At 41.6% G+C, this 11,658-nt stretch overlaps 1 protein-coding gene across 1 annotated transcript; it reads right to left on the bottom strand.

Moving 5' to 3' along the window:
• Positions 1-9,238: 9,238 nt before the first annotated feature.
• Positions 9,239-10,477, bottom strand: LOC119651461 (SAGA-associated factor 11 homolog). Its single transcript, XM_038055067.1, has 2 exons — positions 9,932-10,477; positions 9,239-9,869 (listed from the first exon to the last, which is right to left on the bottom strand). Exons 1-2 carry the CDS (start codon positions 10,311-10,313, stop codon positions 9,682-9,684), a joined length of 570 nt encoding a protein of 189 aa, XP_037910995.1. The 5' UTR covers positions 10,314-10,477; the 3' UTR covers positions 9,239-9,681.
• Positions 10,478-11,658: the final 1,181 nt, after the last annotated feature.

Below are 11,658 nucleotides of genomic sequence, written 5' to 3'. Positions count from 1 at the left end.
TACAACATGATCAAATAATTAAGGTGCTAATATTCGGTATCCAGGCGAATACTAACATTTCAATACAAAAAGTTTTATTTGCACTTGGAAATATCAATCCAATCGAATACCTTTGTATTCACGTTCGGACGTAAGAATATAACCGTATTCGTATTCACCTTTGTAAATATGAAAATATTCACTTATCCGAATACGAATATATTCGTATTTACAGAAAATCATCGTACGAATATATTCATATTCGTGTTTACGAATACAAATATGCTCAATACTGACATGTGATCAGAAAATAATCAACCGAAAATCCGATAAAAATTGGAATGATTAATCCATATAATATCTAAACCTTAAAATAAGAATGGCTTTGGAAAGCAACATACTTTCTCGGTTGTGGTCCACGAAACCCTTACCGTTGGGCAAGCACCCAAGTTGTTGCAAAACATATGACTTGCGGTTTCGTCCAGGACAGAGGCAACTCATCAGACACTGCCCCACCTCTGCCCTGGGAGCAGCGTGACCGAAGTAGTTACAAGTTGGCATTTGCTCCCTTATTTATATAAATTCAAAAACACGACATGCGTATGAATGTAGCTGAAATCGATGATTCTATGTAAATTAAAAAAAAACTTATGTTTTTCTCTAAACTTTAAATGTTCAAGTCCGCAGTCAAAATTTCCGGAAAACTTCTGCATCGATTTCGCTTAAATTTTGTACATCTATTTTATATACTGAAAAATCGATTCTAAACGAAAGATTAATTTTGTTTCCAATTACAGATTATTTTTTTCATTAAAAATGAACTTTTTTGAAAAAAATCAGAGTTTTATAGTTGCACTTTTCCCAAAAATCCAAAAATGGATATTTTGTTAACTTCTTCGTTCAAATCCAAGATAAACTTATGTACTAAAGAAGTCTTCTGGTTTTTTAAATTCAGATGAAGTAAGCATGGGTAATCCTGACTACCGGACTTAATTCTTGATATCTTTTTACGAAAATTTTACATAATATTCTGAAAATAATCCTTAATAATGTACACAAATTGCAAAAATGTTAATAAATAAGATACCCCGAAGAAATTTAAAAAAAAGCTTTATTTTTGTATCTCAGATCTTTTTCCCCTCTTTAAGTGTAATATAGACTATTACTGAGACTTGAGTGAAAATGAACCGACAATATCGATGTGCTTAAATAGAATTTGAATTACGCTAATGTGTGAGCAGGATAATCTGAATATACATACGAACTGGTCGCGTCTTCCTCTGAGTCCAACTATTTAGAACGCCTCGAGTGCATTTTTCAACGTCTCTTTCAGACCGGTCTAGTATTTAACGTTGAGGAGTGCAGATTTTTAGTTTTTCTCCAAACAACTGCACTGGCACCGTTCTTCATTATCGCGGACATCAGTATACCCATCTTAGGTGTGGATTTCGTGTGCTACTATGGATTGTTAGTGGATATACATAATGGGTACCTCATTGACCTCAAAACTTCTCTTTGGTCATCAGGAATCTCATCCTGCTCACCCAGCACTCTTTCCGACGTTTTTGAGGACGATCCCGACGCACGTTTTCGAGCATTTCTTCAAAAATACCGCAGCAACCTTACCGAGCGTAGTCTCTCTGAGTCTGCTAAGCATGATATTCAGCACCACATCAATACTGCTGGCTCCCAATTTTTTTTAGGTGCGTCTATTACCACCGCAGAAGCTCACAGTTACGCGGAAAGAGTTCGAAGAACTTCTTGAGCAGGGTATTTGCAGACCTTCAGACAGCTGTTGGTCGCGTTGGGCGACGTCTAAATGATCAGACGATTCCAGACCGATACCCCATCCCATTCATTCACGTTTTTACGCACTTTCTCGACCTTGGACTTAGTCAAGGCGTACCATACCAGTGTAGCTCCCGAAGGCATTGCGAAAACGGCAATATGCACACCTTTCGGACTATTCGACTTATTAAGACGATTTTTGGGCTGTTCAACGCCGTGAAAACCTTTCAGAGATTCATCCACTCTCTGCTTGAAACCTTCAGTTATATTTCATATGTTTGGATCATGTTCTGGTCGTGTCTTCCTCTGAATCTGACCATTTAGAACACCTCGAGTGCATTTTTCAACGTCTCCTTCAGACTGGTCTAGTATTTAACGTTGAGGAGGACCACCTGATTACCTCTGAAAACATCCAACCGGACCCTGTCAAGGTGCAAGCCATTTCGAGTTTTCCGCTTCCAAAAACGGTTAAGATTCTGAGAAGGTTCTTGGGTATGTTATCGTCGTTTCTTACCCAACGCCGCCCACCATCAATCGATCCTTAACGCTTTCTTGTCTGGGTCTGATTGTGTAGTTCCCATAGTCTGTCCAGGCGTTTGAATCCACTAAGCAACAACTGGTGGATGCTACCCTTCTGGTATTGCCTCAGCAAGTTGCACCCCTAATCGTATTCGTCGATGCCTCAGACATGGCGGTAGGTGCTGCTACTCATCAAAAAGTGAATCAAATTTGGCAGCCATTAAGGTTCCAAACAACTGAATCCCGCTCAACGAAACTACAACACCTATGATCGTGATTTATTAACCGCGTACTTCGCAATTAAATACATGCGGTATTCCCTTGAAGGCAGACCGTTCACATCGTTCATGGACCATAAACCACCACCAGCAAATGCCCGACAAATTGGCCGCTCGCTAATTTCGGCACTTAAGCTTTAGTTCACTTCCGACATTCAACACGTGTCTGGTAAAGATAACGTGGTTGCTTTGTTATGTGTTGCAGAGGTCAAGATCCCCGCTACCGGTGATTTTCCGGCAATCGCCGAGACGCAGAAGGTTGAATCAGTTTTTCAAAGCTTGAGGACCAACTCCAAATACACATTTAGGGAGTTTCCTATCTTCGGCTCAACATCCAGTATATACTGCGAGACCTCAGACAAGGGACCAAGGCCTTGTCTGAGGTCTCGCCGACCAGTTTCCGAAAGGAAGTATTTCACACCGTTCACGATCTGGCGCTCCCAGGCATTCGGACAACGCATCGGTTAGTCACCGCAAAGTATTTCTGGCCGTCCCTGAACAAAGACATTAATTCTGAGGCCAAAGTGGACCGCATGCCAGAAGTGCAGAACTGCAAAGCATGTGAGGACAGAAGTAGGAGTGTTCCCTCGGTCCACAAAGTGTTTCCACACAATCCACCTCGACATCATTAGCCCTTTGCGAGACTCGCACGGTTTCAGGTATTGCCTTCCCATCATCGATAGGTTCACGCGGTGGCCTGGGGTGATACCTCTGAAAGATATTACTGCACAATCTTATGCAAGAATGGAGTCCACGCTTCGGTGTGCTGGCTATTATAATCAGCGACCAGGGAGTGTAGTTCGGATACTCCCTTTTCTTCGAGTTGGGCAAACTCCTCGGCTTTAAACGTCACCGGACAACCGCGTACCACCCGCAGTCCAATGGGATGCTCGAAAGGTGGCACAGGTTGCTGAAGGCCTTCTTGATCGCAAATCCTGCCACTCGTTCTGTTTGGCCTCGAACAACTAATCGAGGAGAATTTACTGCAAGTTCAGCGGAGCTGGTATACGGGGAGAATCTGAGACCCCAGCGACCCTGTTCTCAACACCAAGGCGGGACGCAACGCTAGCAGTCTGTTGTGTCTGCACAAGGACACAATGCCAAAGATGAAGCCGCCCCGGGTCTTCTTGGCGCGACTAAAGCCCTTCGCCCAACAAGAAAACGCAGTTAGGGCGAGAGGCGCGCGACGCGACCGTTTTGATTTGCGGCAGCCGAGTTGAGGGTGCCGTGTGTCTGGTTCCTCGGCGAAAATCTCCTTTGCTTTCAGCTGGGGGTGGAGTATTGTGGCGGAACGAGCAACTAACGTGTAGGACTCACGCTGGCGGGAATCGCGGTGGCCATGACAACGAAAAACAATTTTTGACAGCGAAAATTGTTTTTTTGTTCGAGTAAAGGAACGAGGTCGATGAGCAGAAAGACTCCTCTTTAATAATTATTAATTTGTAAAAATTGTAATTTAAAAATTACACAATAAACTTCTATTTGAATCAAATAATAAAATAAATTATATAAGGAAAATAAAGCTGTGAATAATTAAAATAATAAAGTTAAACTGTTCTAGCTAACGGGATCACATTATTGTATTCCATATTTTTCCCACTTCTCACTTTCTTCTTCTCAAAACTTATCTGAAATGCTCTACGTAAGGAGGATATTCCGGAGAAACTGATAGCTTTTATAATTTTACTATAAAAATTCTGAGGAATTTAAGGTCAAAAGCGGAGTCGGCATTTTGTCGCTGATAATATTTCTTCTTGCTATCGGTGACTGTCTTCATGCTGCAATTCCCGTTGAAACATGAACCATGGCCAAATGGCTCGGGATTTGTAGGAGGCAAGCAGACTCGAACCGAAAAAAACAACAAAAGGTTCTGAATATGGCTGGTCATTGCGCCCTTCTTATCTATTTTAATGGGTAGAACAACGGGGATGTCGATCACTTTACCTATATTGGTAGCATCTTTTTCTGCTGACGGCAAAGGTAGATGGTGGAGTGGAAAAGCGGAAGTGGTAGTAGACACGTGACACTATGTCATGCAATGATATCTTTTATTCCAGAGAGTCCGAGAAAGCTGAAGCGCATGTTGGTGAATCGTAAATGATGGCGTACAGGCGTGGTTAACACGCATGCCTCCTTTAGCGTATTTTGGAAACCATGCTTATACAACAGGAGTTTGCTGACAGGTTGCGGGTCTGTTAGTCGACTAGCAGCTCAGGAAACTCGTTTTCTTCTTCTCTATTCCAATATTTTACATTACCCAGGGTTTACCAATATGCAATTTCATGTAGATCAAGTTGGTGGTAGTAGTAGGCTGCATTGGTTGCTCCTTTCTTCGTCAAGAAGAAAGCAATATTGACGTCATCTCCCTCGCGATCGATAAAGGCTTTTTTGGTGATTCTGTCTCCTCCTGTCTTTTATTCTTCATTATCATGCAGTGGCGGAGCCAATTTTCAATTTCCCTTTCCAAAAAAGAGACCATTTTATTTTAAAAACATCAACATAAGGCCCTAAGGCTCTTCTAACGTCTGCAACTTCCTCACTATTTTTTGAATATCACCAGCACTTTTTGATGAAGAATCACTTTATATTAGCGGTTGGATCAACGCCTGGAATTGTATGACAGCCTTTTATTCAAGATTATAACGGTACACTACAGCACCCCGTAGGACGAAATGTGATCAGCACTCATCCGCAGTTGTGTCAGCTGACATCAGATATCCAGTCACGATACAAATTCCTCTGGCACCAACGAAATTTAAACCACGTCCTTTTGCTACGACAGTTTAGCGTTTGCTATTAAGACCTGCTATTATATCAATGGCTTTGCTTCTGGGATACTAGATAGCTTTAATAAATACTTCAGAGCCAACTTCGGACTCATTGTACGATAAATAAGCAGAATTTAAAACAATTTTCTTGATGACTTTATATGTAAAACGTCTTGCTGCACTTTTTTGATTAGGAAAAAAACTCTCAAAGTTGTATTCTCCTATCCTTATTCTTCTTCGTGTTTGTGTTTGACCAGTGCGGTTTGATGTTGTTGGTTGATTCGTCTTCGGTGCTGACGTTGCCACCATATATTTTGTCTTGCCTTCATTGATATGCAGCGCAAGATCTCGCGCCGCCTGCTCGATCTGGATGAAGGCAGTTTGTACGTCTCGGATGGTTCTTCCCATGATATCGATATCGTCAGCATAGGCCAGTAGTTGGGTGGACTTGAAGAGGATCGTACCTCTTGCATTCACCTCAGCATCACGGATCACTTTCTCGAGGGCCAGGTTAAAGAGGACGCATGATGGCGCATCCCCTTGTCGTAGACCGTTGTTGATGTCGAATGGTCTTGAGAGTGATCCTGCTGCTTTTATCTGGCCTCGCACATTGGTCAGGGTCAGCCTAGTCAGTCTTATTAATTTCGTCGGGATACTCTCCTATCTAGGGTCGAAAATCACAACCGATAACAACTACAATGATGAAATCCGCGCACGGTTGTTGTCAGCCAACAGAGCCTATTTCAGCTTACAAAGACTGTTCCGCTCGAAACGTCTCACCATAGGGTCAAAGCTCTTACTGTACAAGACTATGATCTTGCCAGTCCTCATGTATTCGTCGGAAACTTGGGTTCTTAGCAAGAAAAATTGCGAACTCTTGGCCGCGTTCGAGAGAAGAATCCTCCGAAGAATTTTTGGCCCCCTACATGAGGATGGACGATTCCGTAGCCTACACAATGACGAAATCTATGAGCGATACCATGACCGTCCGGTTGTGGATAAAATCTGGCTCAATAGGTTACGGTGGGCGGGTCACTTAATCCGTATGGATGAAGATGATCCCACCCGGAGAGTCTATAAGGGCAATATCTATGGTAGAAAAAGAAGACGAGGCAGACCCTGCCTAAGATGGAGCGATGGCGTGGGCCAGGACGCCAGACAGCTTTTAGGGATATCGAATTGGTGGACCTCGGCGCAAAACCGGGATGTATGGAGTTCCTTATTAAGGCAGGCCTAGACCGGATACCGGTTGTTGCGCCGTTGATGATGATGATGAAAAAAACTCTCGGATGTACTATAAACTAGATCTTTTTTGGAAGGAAACTTAAAGAATAGGAGAGATGAGCTATATGTACTTATGTTGTACCTATTTTAAATTTTTCCTAAATGCCATCTTGTAATTAAATTACTTATTTCTAATATTTACCTTATTGCCTGGTAATAGAAATCTTAAGGCTGACACACTTGGGGACCGAATTTCTGTCAAAATTAATAGGGTAGGGAGTTTTTGGAGCTTCTGGTAAAATTTGTTCGTATTCATTTACCTTAGTTTAATGAGTCCTTCCTTAAATCCACTTTGCAGTTTTCAGCGCTTGCTTGTTTTGCTATTTCGGTTTCTTATGGTTCTTCTGGTATCCCCAATATACTTTCGCCTGGCCTATGTAATTCATGCGGCTTTGTATACAACACGCGGATTTACAGGACACCCACTTCGCGGTTCTAGAATTATCTTGTCTTTTTGATTCCCGAGGCTGCGGACATTGCTCTGAGCATCGTATATCGTTCTTATTCCGTTTTTTTTTTAAGAACTTTCCGCAATCTGCCAGTCGTATCTTTGATATAATGTAGCCTGACTTATCCGTTTAGAGCATACGCAAAATAGGATTTTAATTGCTCGATAATATACTCCCAGGGAGTAGAAGAAATGGATGACCGTTAAGATTCAGAGAAAGACATCGATTAGAGTGTGATACCTGCACGGGTATTAGCTTCATTTCCAAAAGTTTCAACACATTTTGAAATATTTTGCATTTCACAGATTCAAATATAAGAACTTATTCAACACTTACTCGAAAGCAACTGAATCATTCGAATCTTCACTACTTAGGAAAGGAATTATCAGACACTGTTTAAATAATAATTTAGTTCTAGGCTTCTAAGCAAAATTAAAAATGTCGACTTGAAATAAACGAGTATTATTCAAAAAACATGAACGTAAAAAAATAACAGTAGATTGTCCCCTTAAGAAGGTGAATGAAAACCGTAGTTGGACTTTTAATAAGATATTGTTCTCTAAGTTACTACCTGGCGAAAGGATATTTTGGCTTTATGCAACCATTCTGAGGGCAGGGCGAGGTCGCCTTGGGTGTCTTATATTGTTACTTGCTTTTCTTAGACAAAGATACTCTGGAAAGATCTTTTCATTCGAGGAAAGTGACGAACTCCATCTAGACGAGCTTGCAATGCTACCGTACGGGGCAACGGCTAAAGAAGAAGAAAACCCACGAAATTGGCCAAGCGTTGCAATATATTGACTCAGCCGTAATTACACCTTCCAGGTCTTGAATCGAGGAAAATTGACGATTGTGGGCATAAATTCAACGTGCGAAGATGACGACCACAGGCCACTGGTAAATCCATGCGATGCAATTTCGGAAGAGACTCCCTCGTGGTCTGGACGACTTTCAGTACTGACGGATTGTTCCATATTGTTACCCAATTTATCCATACATGGATGAATTTCAGTTTAAAGAACTGCGATACTTCTAACCAGTTCTGTATTTCAACCAACTTTTAAAAATAAGTGCATTTTTCCCCGTGTCTATTGGGGTAGCTTTGAATCGGCCACGTTTCAGGAATATGTTTGCTTTACAAGTTCTTTATTCATTGCCCTGGGGTCAGTATTGTAGAACTTGGAAATTTAATCTTTATCATTTTGTCCACAAATGATCCAATATACATTGACTCACAAGCCCGATCGAATGTTTCCAATTATAACATAAATGAAAAAAATCTGCAAAATTAAATGCTTGGGGTCACTTTTTCTCCATTCAAACTATTATGTAAAAAAGCAATGCCCTGCGCAGTCATCCTTCCCCATATTCTCCCACACATAGTGACCGGTCCTTACGTCACACAAACGCTTCATCAAATTGACCCCACCGAACTTAAGCGTTTCCTTAATGACATGTGGTTTCAATTTTCCCCCGCACCGTGACGCCCCCACTCATGTCCGCCCGATTCCAATCTATTTATTTTCGTTTCGTTTGGAAACACAACCCTCTCCCAGTCCTTTGTAGTGCTTTTTAGAGAAGCTACGCCTAAGTTTGTGATGGTGTTTGCTCAACATCGGGTTTATAAGCTTTGCGCGGCCCCGTAAACCACTCCTCCTTAAGACCCTTGAACTGTTTCTACACTAGTATTAATATTATAATATTATCAGTCTGTTGCCGACTTGTGTGAATAGTAACGATTTTTTTTCTTCCCCATTGCTGATCGTTCACATAATTTGCGCTGCGTCTTGTTGGATAAATTGGATGGCGGCCCATTTCGTGCTTACGGTATTGCGTCCAAGTCTTCTTTTCCGATGGTTGCTTGATATTTTCTGATCGTGCTAACTGATATACTCAACTGCACAGAATGTCCGTCCTACAATTTTTTTTATTTTTCATGACAATTGGAATTTATCGTTTTTATTGTAAATGAAAATGCAGTAACCAGAACAACATCCATTAACGGAAATCCTGCGATACGTTATCGAATCCGGGATATTCCGTTAGACGGGGAGTCGAGTGCAATGGGCCACTACGCTCTGAGTGCTCAGAGGCTATATCTTCTTTCCCACCACAAACACACACACACACAGACAACCAGAAGAACAACTCTTGCTGAGTAAAAATGCTTGAGAAATATCCAAAGAAAGTTTTGAGCTAAAAAAATAAACAAGGTTTGCATAATTTACACGAAGTACTAACTAATTACTTGTGAGTACTGTATGTAAAGGACCTAGAATGTTCTTCAAACGAGGCTTATTTCCTACACGATCTATGGGAGAGTCTTCTTCAGGCCACATTTTTTAGCATGGTAGAAACTTAAACTTTCATTTATCTCGTGAGTGTCAAAGTCATTTCCTATATTATCACACCAAGGAGGCTTATGAGCCCATTGGAGATATATCGGCACGATTTGTCCACGTAAATTATGTTTAGGAAATTTATAACTTATGTTGAAGAATACTTTTTCTCTTATGAAAAATTATTATTTATTTTGTATAAAAAGTCGTTATCTTACACGCGATACCACATGAGGTTCTTCCACTGAGGAGATATATTCGGTCATGAATAGCTTTCTCAGGATTTCCCGTTTTTCTTACTGCCATTTGGTCTGGTCTGCTGGATCTTCTTTCGTCGCTTCTCACCTGACCAATCAGCATCAGCTTCTTCGTCGTCGCTAACATTACTTCCGAAAAAACTGCTGCTTCCTTCACGGGAGCTGGCGATTCGTCTACTTGCGATGCGAGACGAATTCCGACCCATTCCTGTTCGCAAATCCAGAAATTAATTCGCACTCCTTTCGTATTTAATTGACATTGTAACTTACCCATACACTTCTCCAAATGGGGAGCAAACCTCGATGTGGAAACTAATCTATCACAATTAGGGCAGGTACAATCTATTGCCTTCTTCCCCACGGTCGAACCGAAGACATCGAGGTCTGGCAGGTCAACAATGGCAAACTCTTTGCTATCTTCGGGCTCACCTTCAAGTGCGTCTAACATTCCGGATTTTATCAAATGGTGCACTTCGAACACTACTCCTAAAATTGATTCATCGAGTAACGATTGATATAAGTAGTTCGCCGCTATGTCCACGTTCTTCGGGTCACTCATATGTTTGCAGAATTCGGACAATAGTTCCTGCTCGCTGGTATACTCAAAATGATGCCGTGATGACGGTTCAGTTCGGGAAATTGATTCAGTCATTTTCTAGGGTGGACGTCTCACTTAGTATAACAGTCTTTTTTGTCAGATTTCCTCCGTAAGCTGGCATAGGAAACACTGTTGAGAATGAAAATACCTGCCTGCCAACGCAGCCCCCTCTCTTCTAAGGTTATGTTTACTCTGATAAAATTGACAGCGTATCGATTTTTTGTTTTCTTCTATCAGCTGAGTTTTAGTACAAATGATGAGAATAACTTACGGCGGGGAGGTCGGAAAACGTCATAACCGGTGATCCTTGATCTTAGACGTCGGTTAGGTAGCGGGGTGGTGCGTTATTATTGTTCACACTAGTTTCCCTGACTTTTGAGTTTCAGAGTTTGTATAAAATACGTTGTGTTCAGATTTGATGGGTAAGACAAGCAATAGATGTCTTTTCGAGTCTGTCTGAGGAGTTTTCTAAATAAGATTAGCGGATACTGCCTGCTCAGAATGTCATTTGCTGCAAGGCACCAGTTTCACAAAGAGTTAAGGCAGGCATTTGTAACTCAACTATTAGTATTTCGGTTAAGATTAGATTTTCCAGGTCTCATTCAGTAGGATATGAAGCAAAATCAACTGTTGTTGAAGGTAGACTGCACATCCTTCGTTGTTCCTCACATAAAGCTAATATCGTCAGCGTGGACCCGTAGTTGGGTGGACTTGAAGAGGATGAGAGAGCATGATGAGGATGATTCTCTTGAATTAATATTTGCATAGCGGATCACTTTTTCCGGGGACGCGTGATAGGGCATCTCCTTGTCTTAGAATGTTGTTAATGTTGAATGGTCTCGAGAGTGATCTTGCTGGTTTTATCTAGCCTCGCACATTGGTCAGAGTCAGCTAGTCAGTCTTATCAATTTCGCTGGGATACCGAATTATCTCATGGCCGTGTAAAGTCGATGAAAATATGTCCCAACTGATGGCCATATTCCAACAGTTTTTCCATCGCTTGCCGCAGAGAGAAAATCTGATCTGTCGTTGATTTACCTGGAGTGAAGCTTCTTTGGTATGGGCCATTCGGTCTAGCAGGATAGTGGACAATATCTTATAGATAGTACTTAGCAAAGTGTTACCTTTATAATTGTTGAACTGCGTGATATCCCCCTTTTTACGCATGGGACAGATAATGGCCCATTGCCAGTCGTCAGGCATTGATTTACTATCCCACACCTTGAGTATTAGTTGATGAACCATTTGGTGTAGTTGGTCGTCTCCATATTTAACCACTTCGGCTGTAATTCCATCAGCTCCTGGCGACTTATGGTTTTTATGCCGATGAATTGCACGGACTGCTCTTTCCATGCTTGATGGTGACAGCATTTGTCCGTCGTCTTCAGTTGACGGGATC

The sequence above is a fragment of the Hermetia illucens genome, chromosome 3 (genome assembly GCF_905115235.1).
Source record: "Hermetia illucens chromosome 3, iHerIll2.2.curated.20191125, whole genome shotgun sequence".
In the NCBI taxonomy this organism is placed as follows: domain Eukaryota; kingdom Metazoa; phylum Arthropoda; class Insecta; order Diptera; family Stratiomyidae; genus Hermetia; species Hermetia illucens.
The sequence above is the reverse complement of the archived record's forward strand: the minus strand, read 5'-3'. Positions and strand labels throughout refer to the sequence as shown.

Bases quoted from the DNA above. Each gene is read 5' to 3' on its own strand.
- LOC119651461 (XM_038055067.1), bottom strand. From the start codon at position 10,313: ATGACTGAATCAATTTCCCGAACTGAACCGTCATCACGGCATCATTTT. The intron at 9,870-9,931 runs GTAAGTTACAAT...ATTTGCGAACAG, and splicing joins CCATTTGGAGAAGTGTATGG to GAATGGGTCGGAATTCGTCT.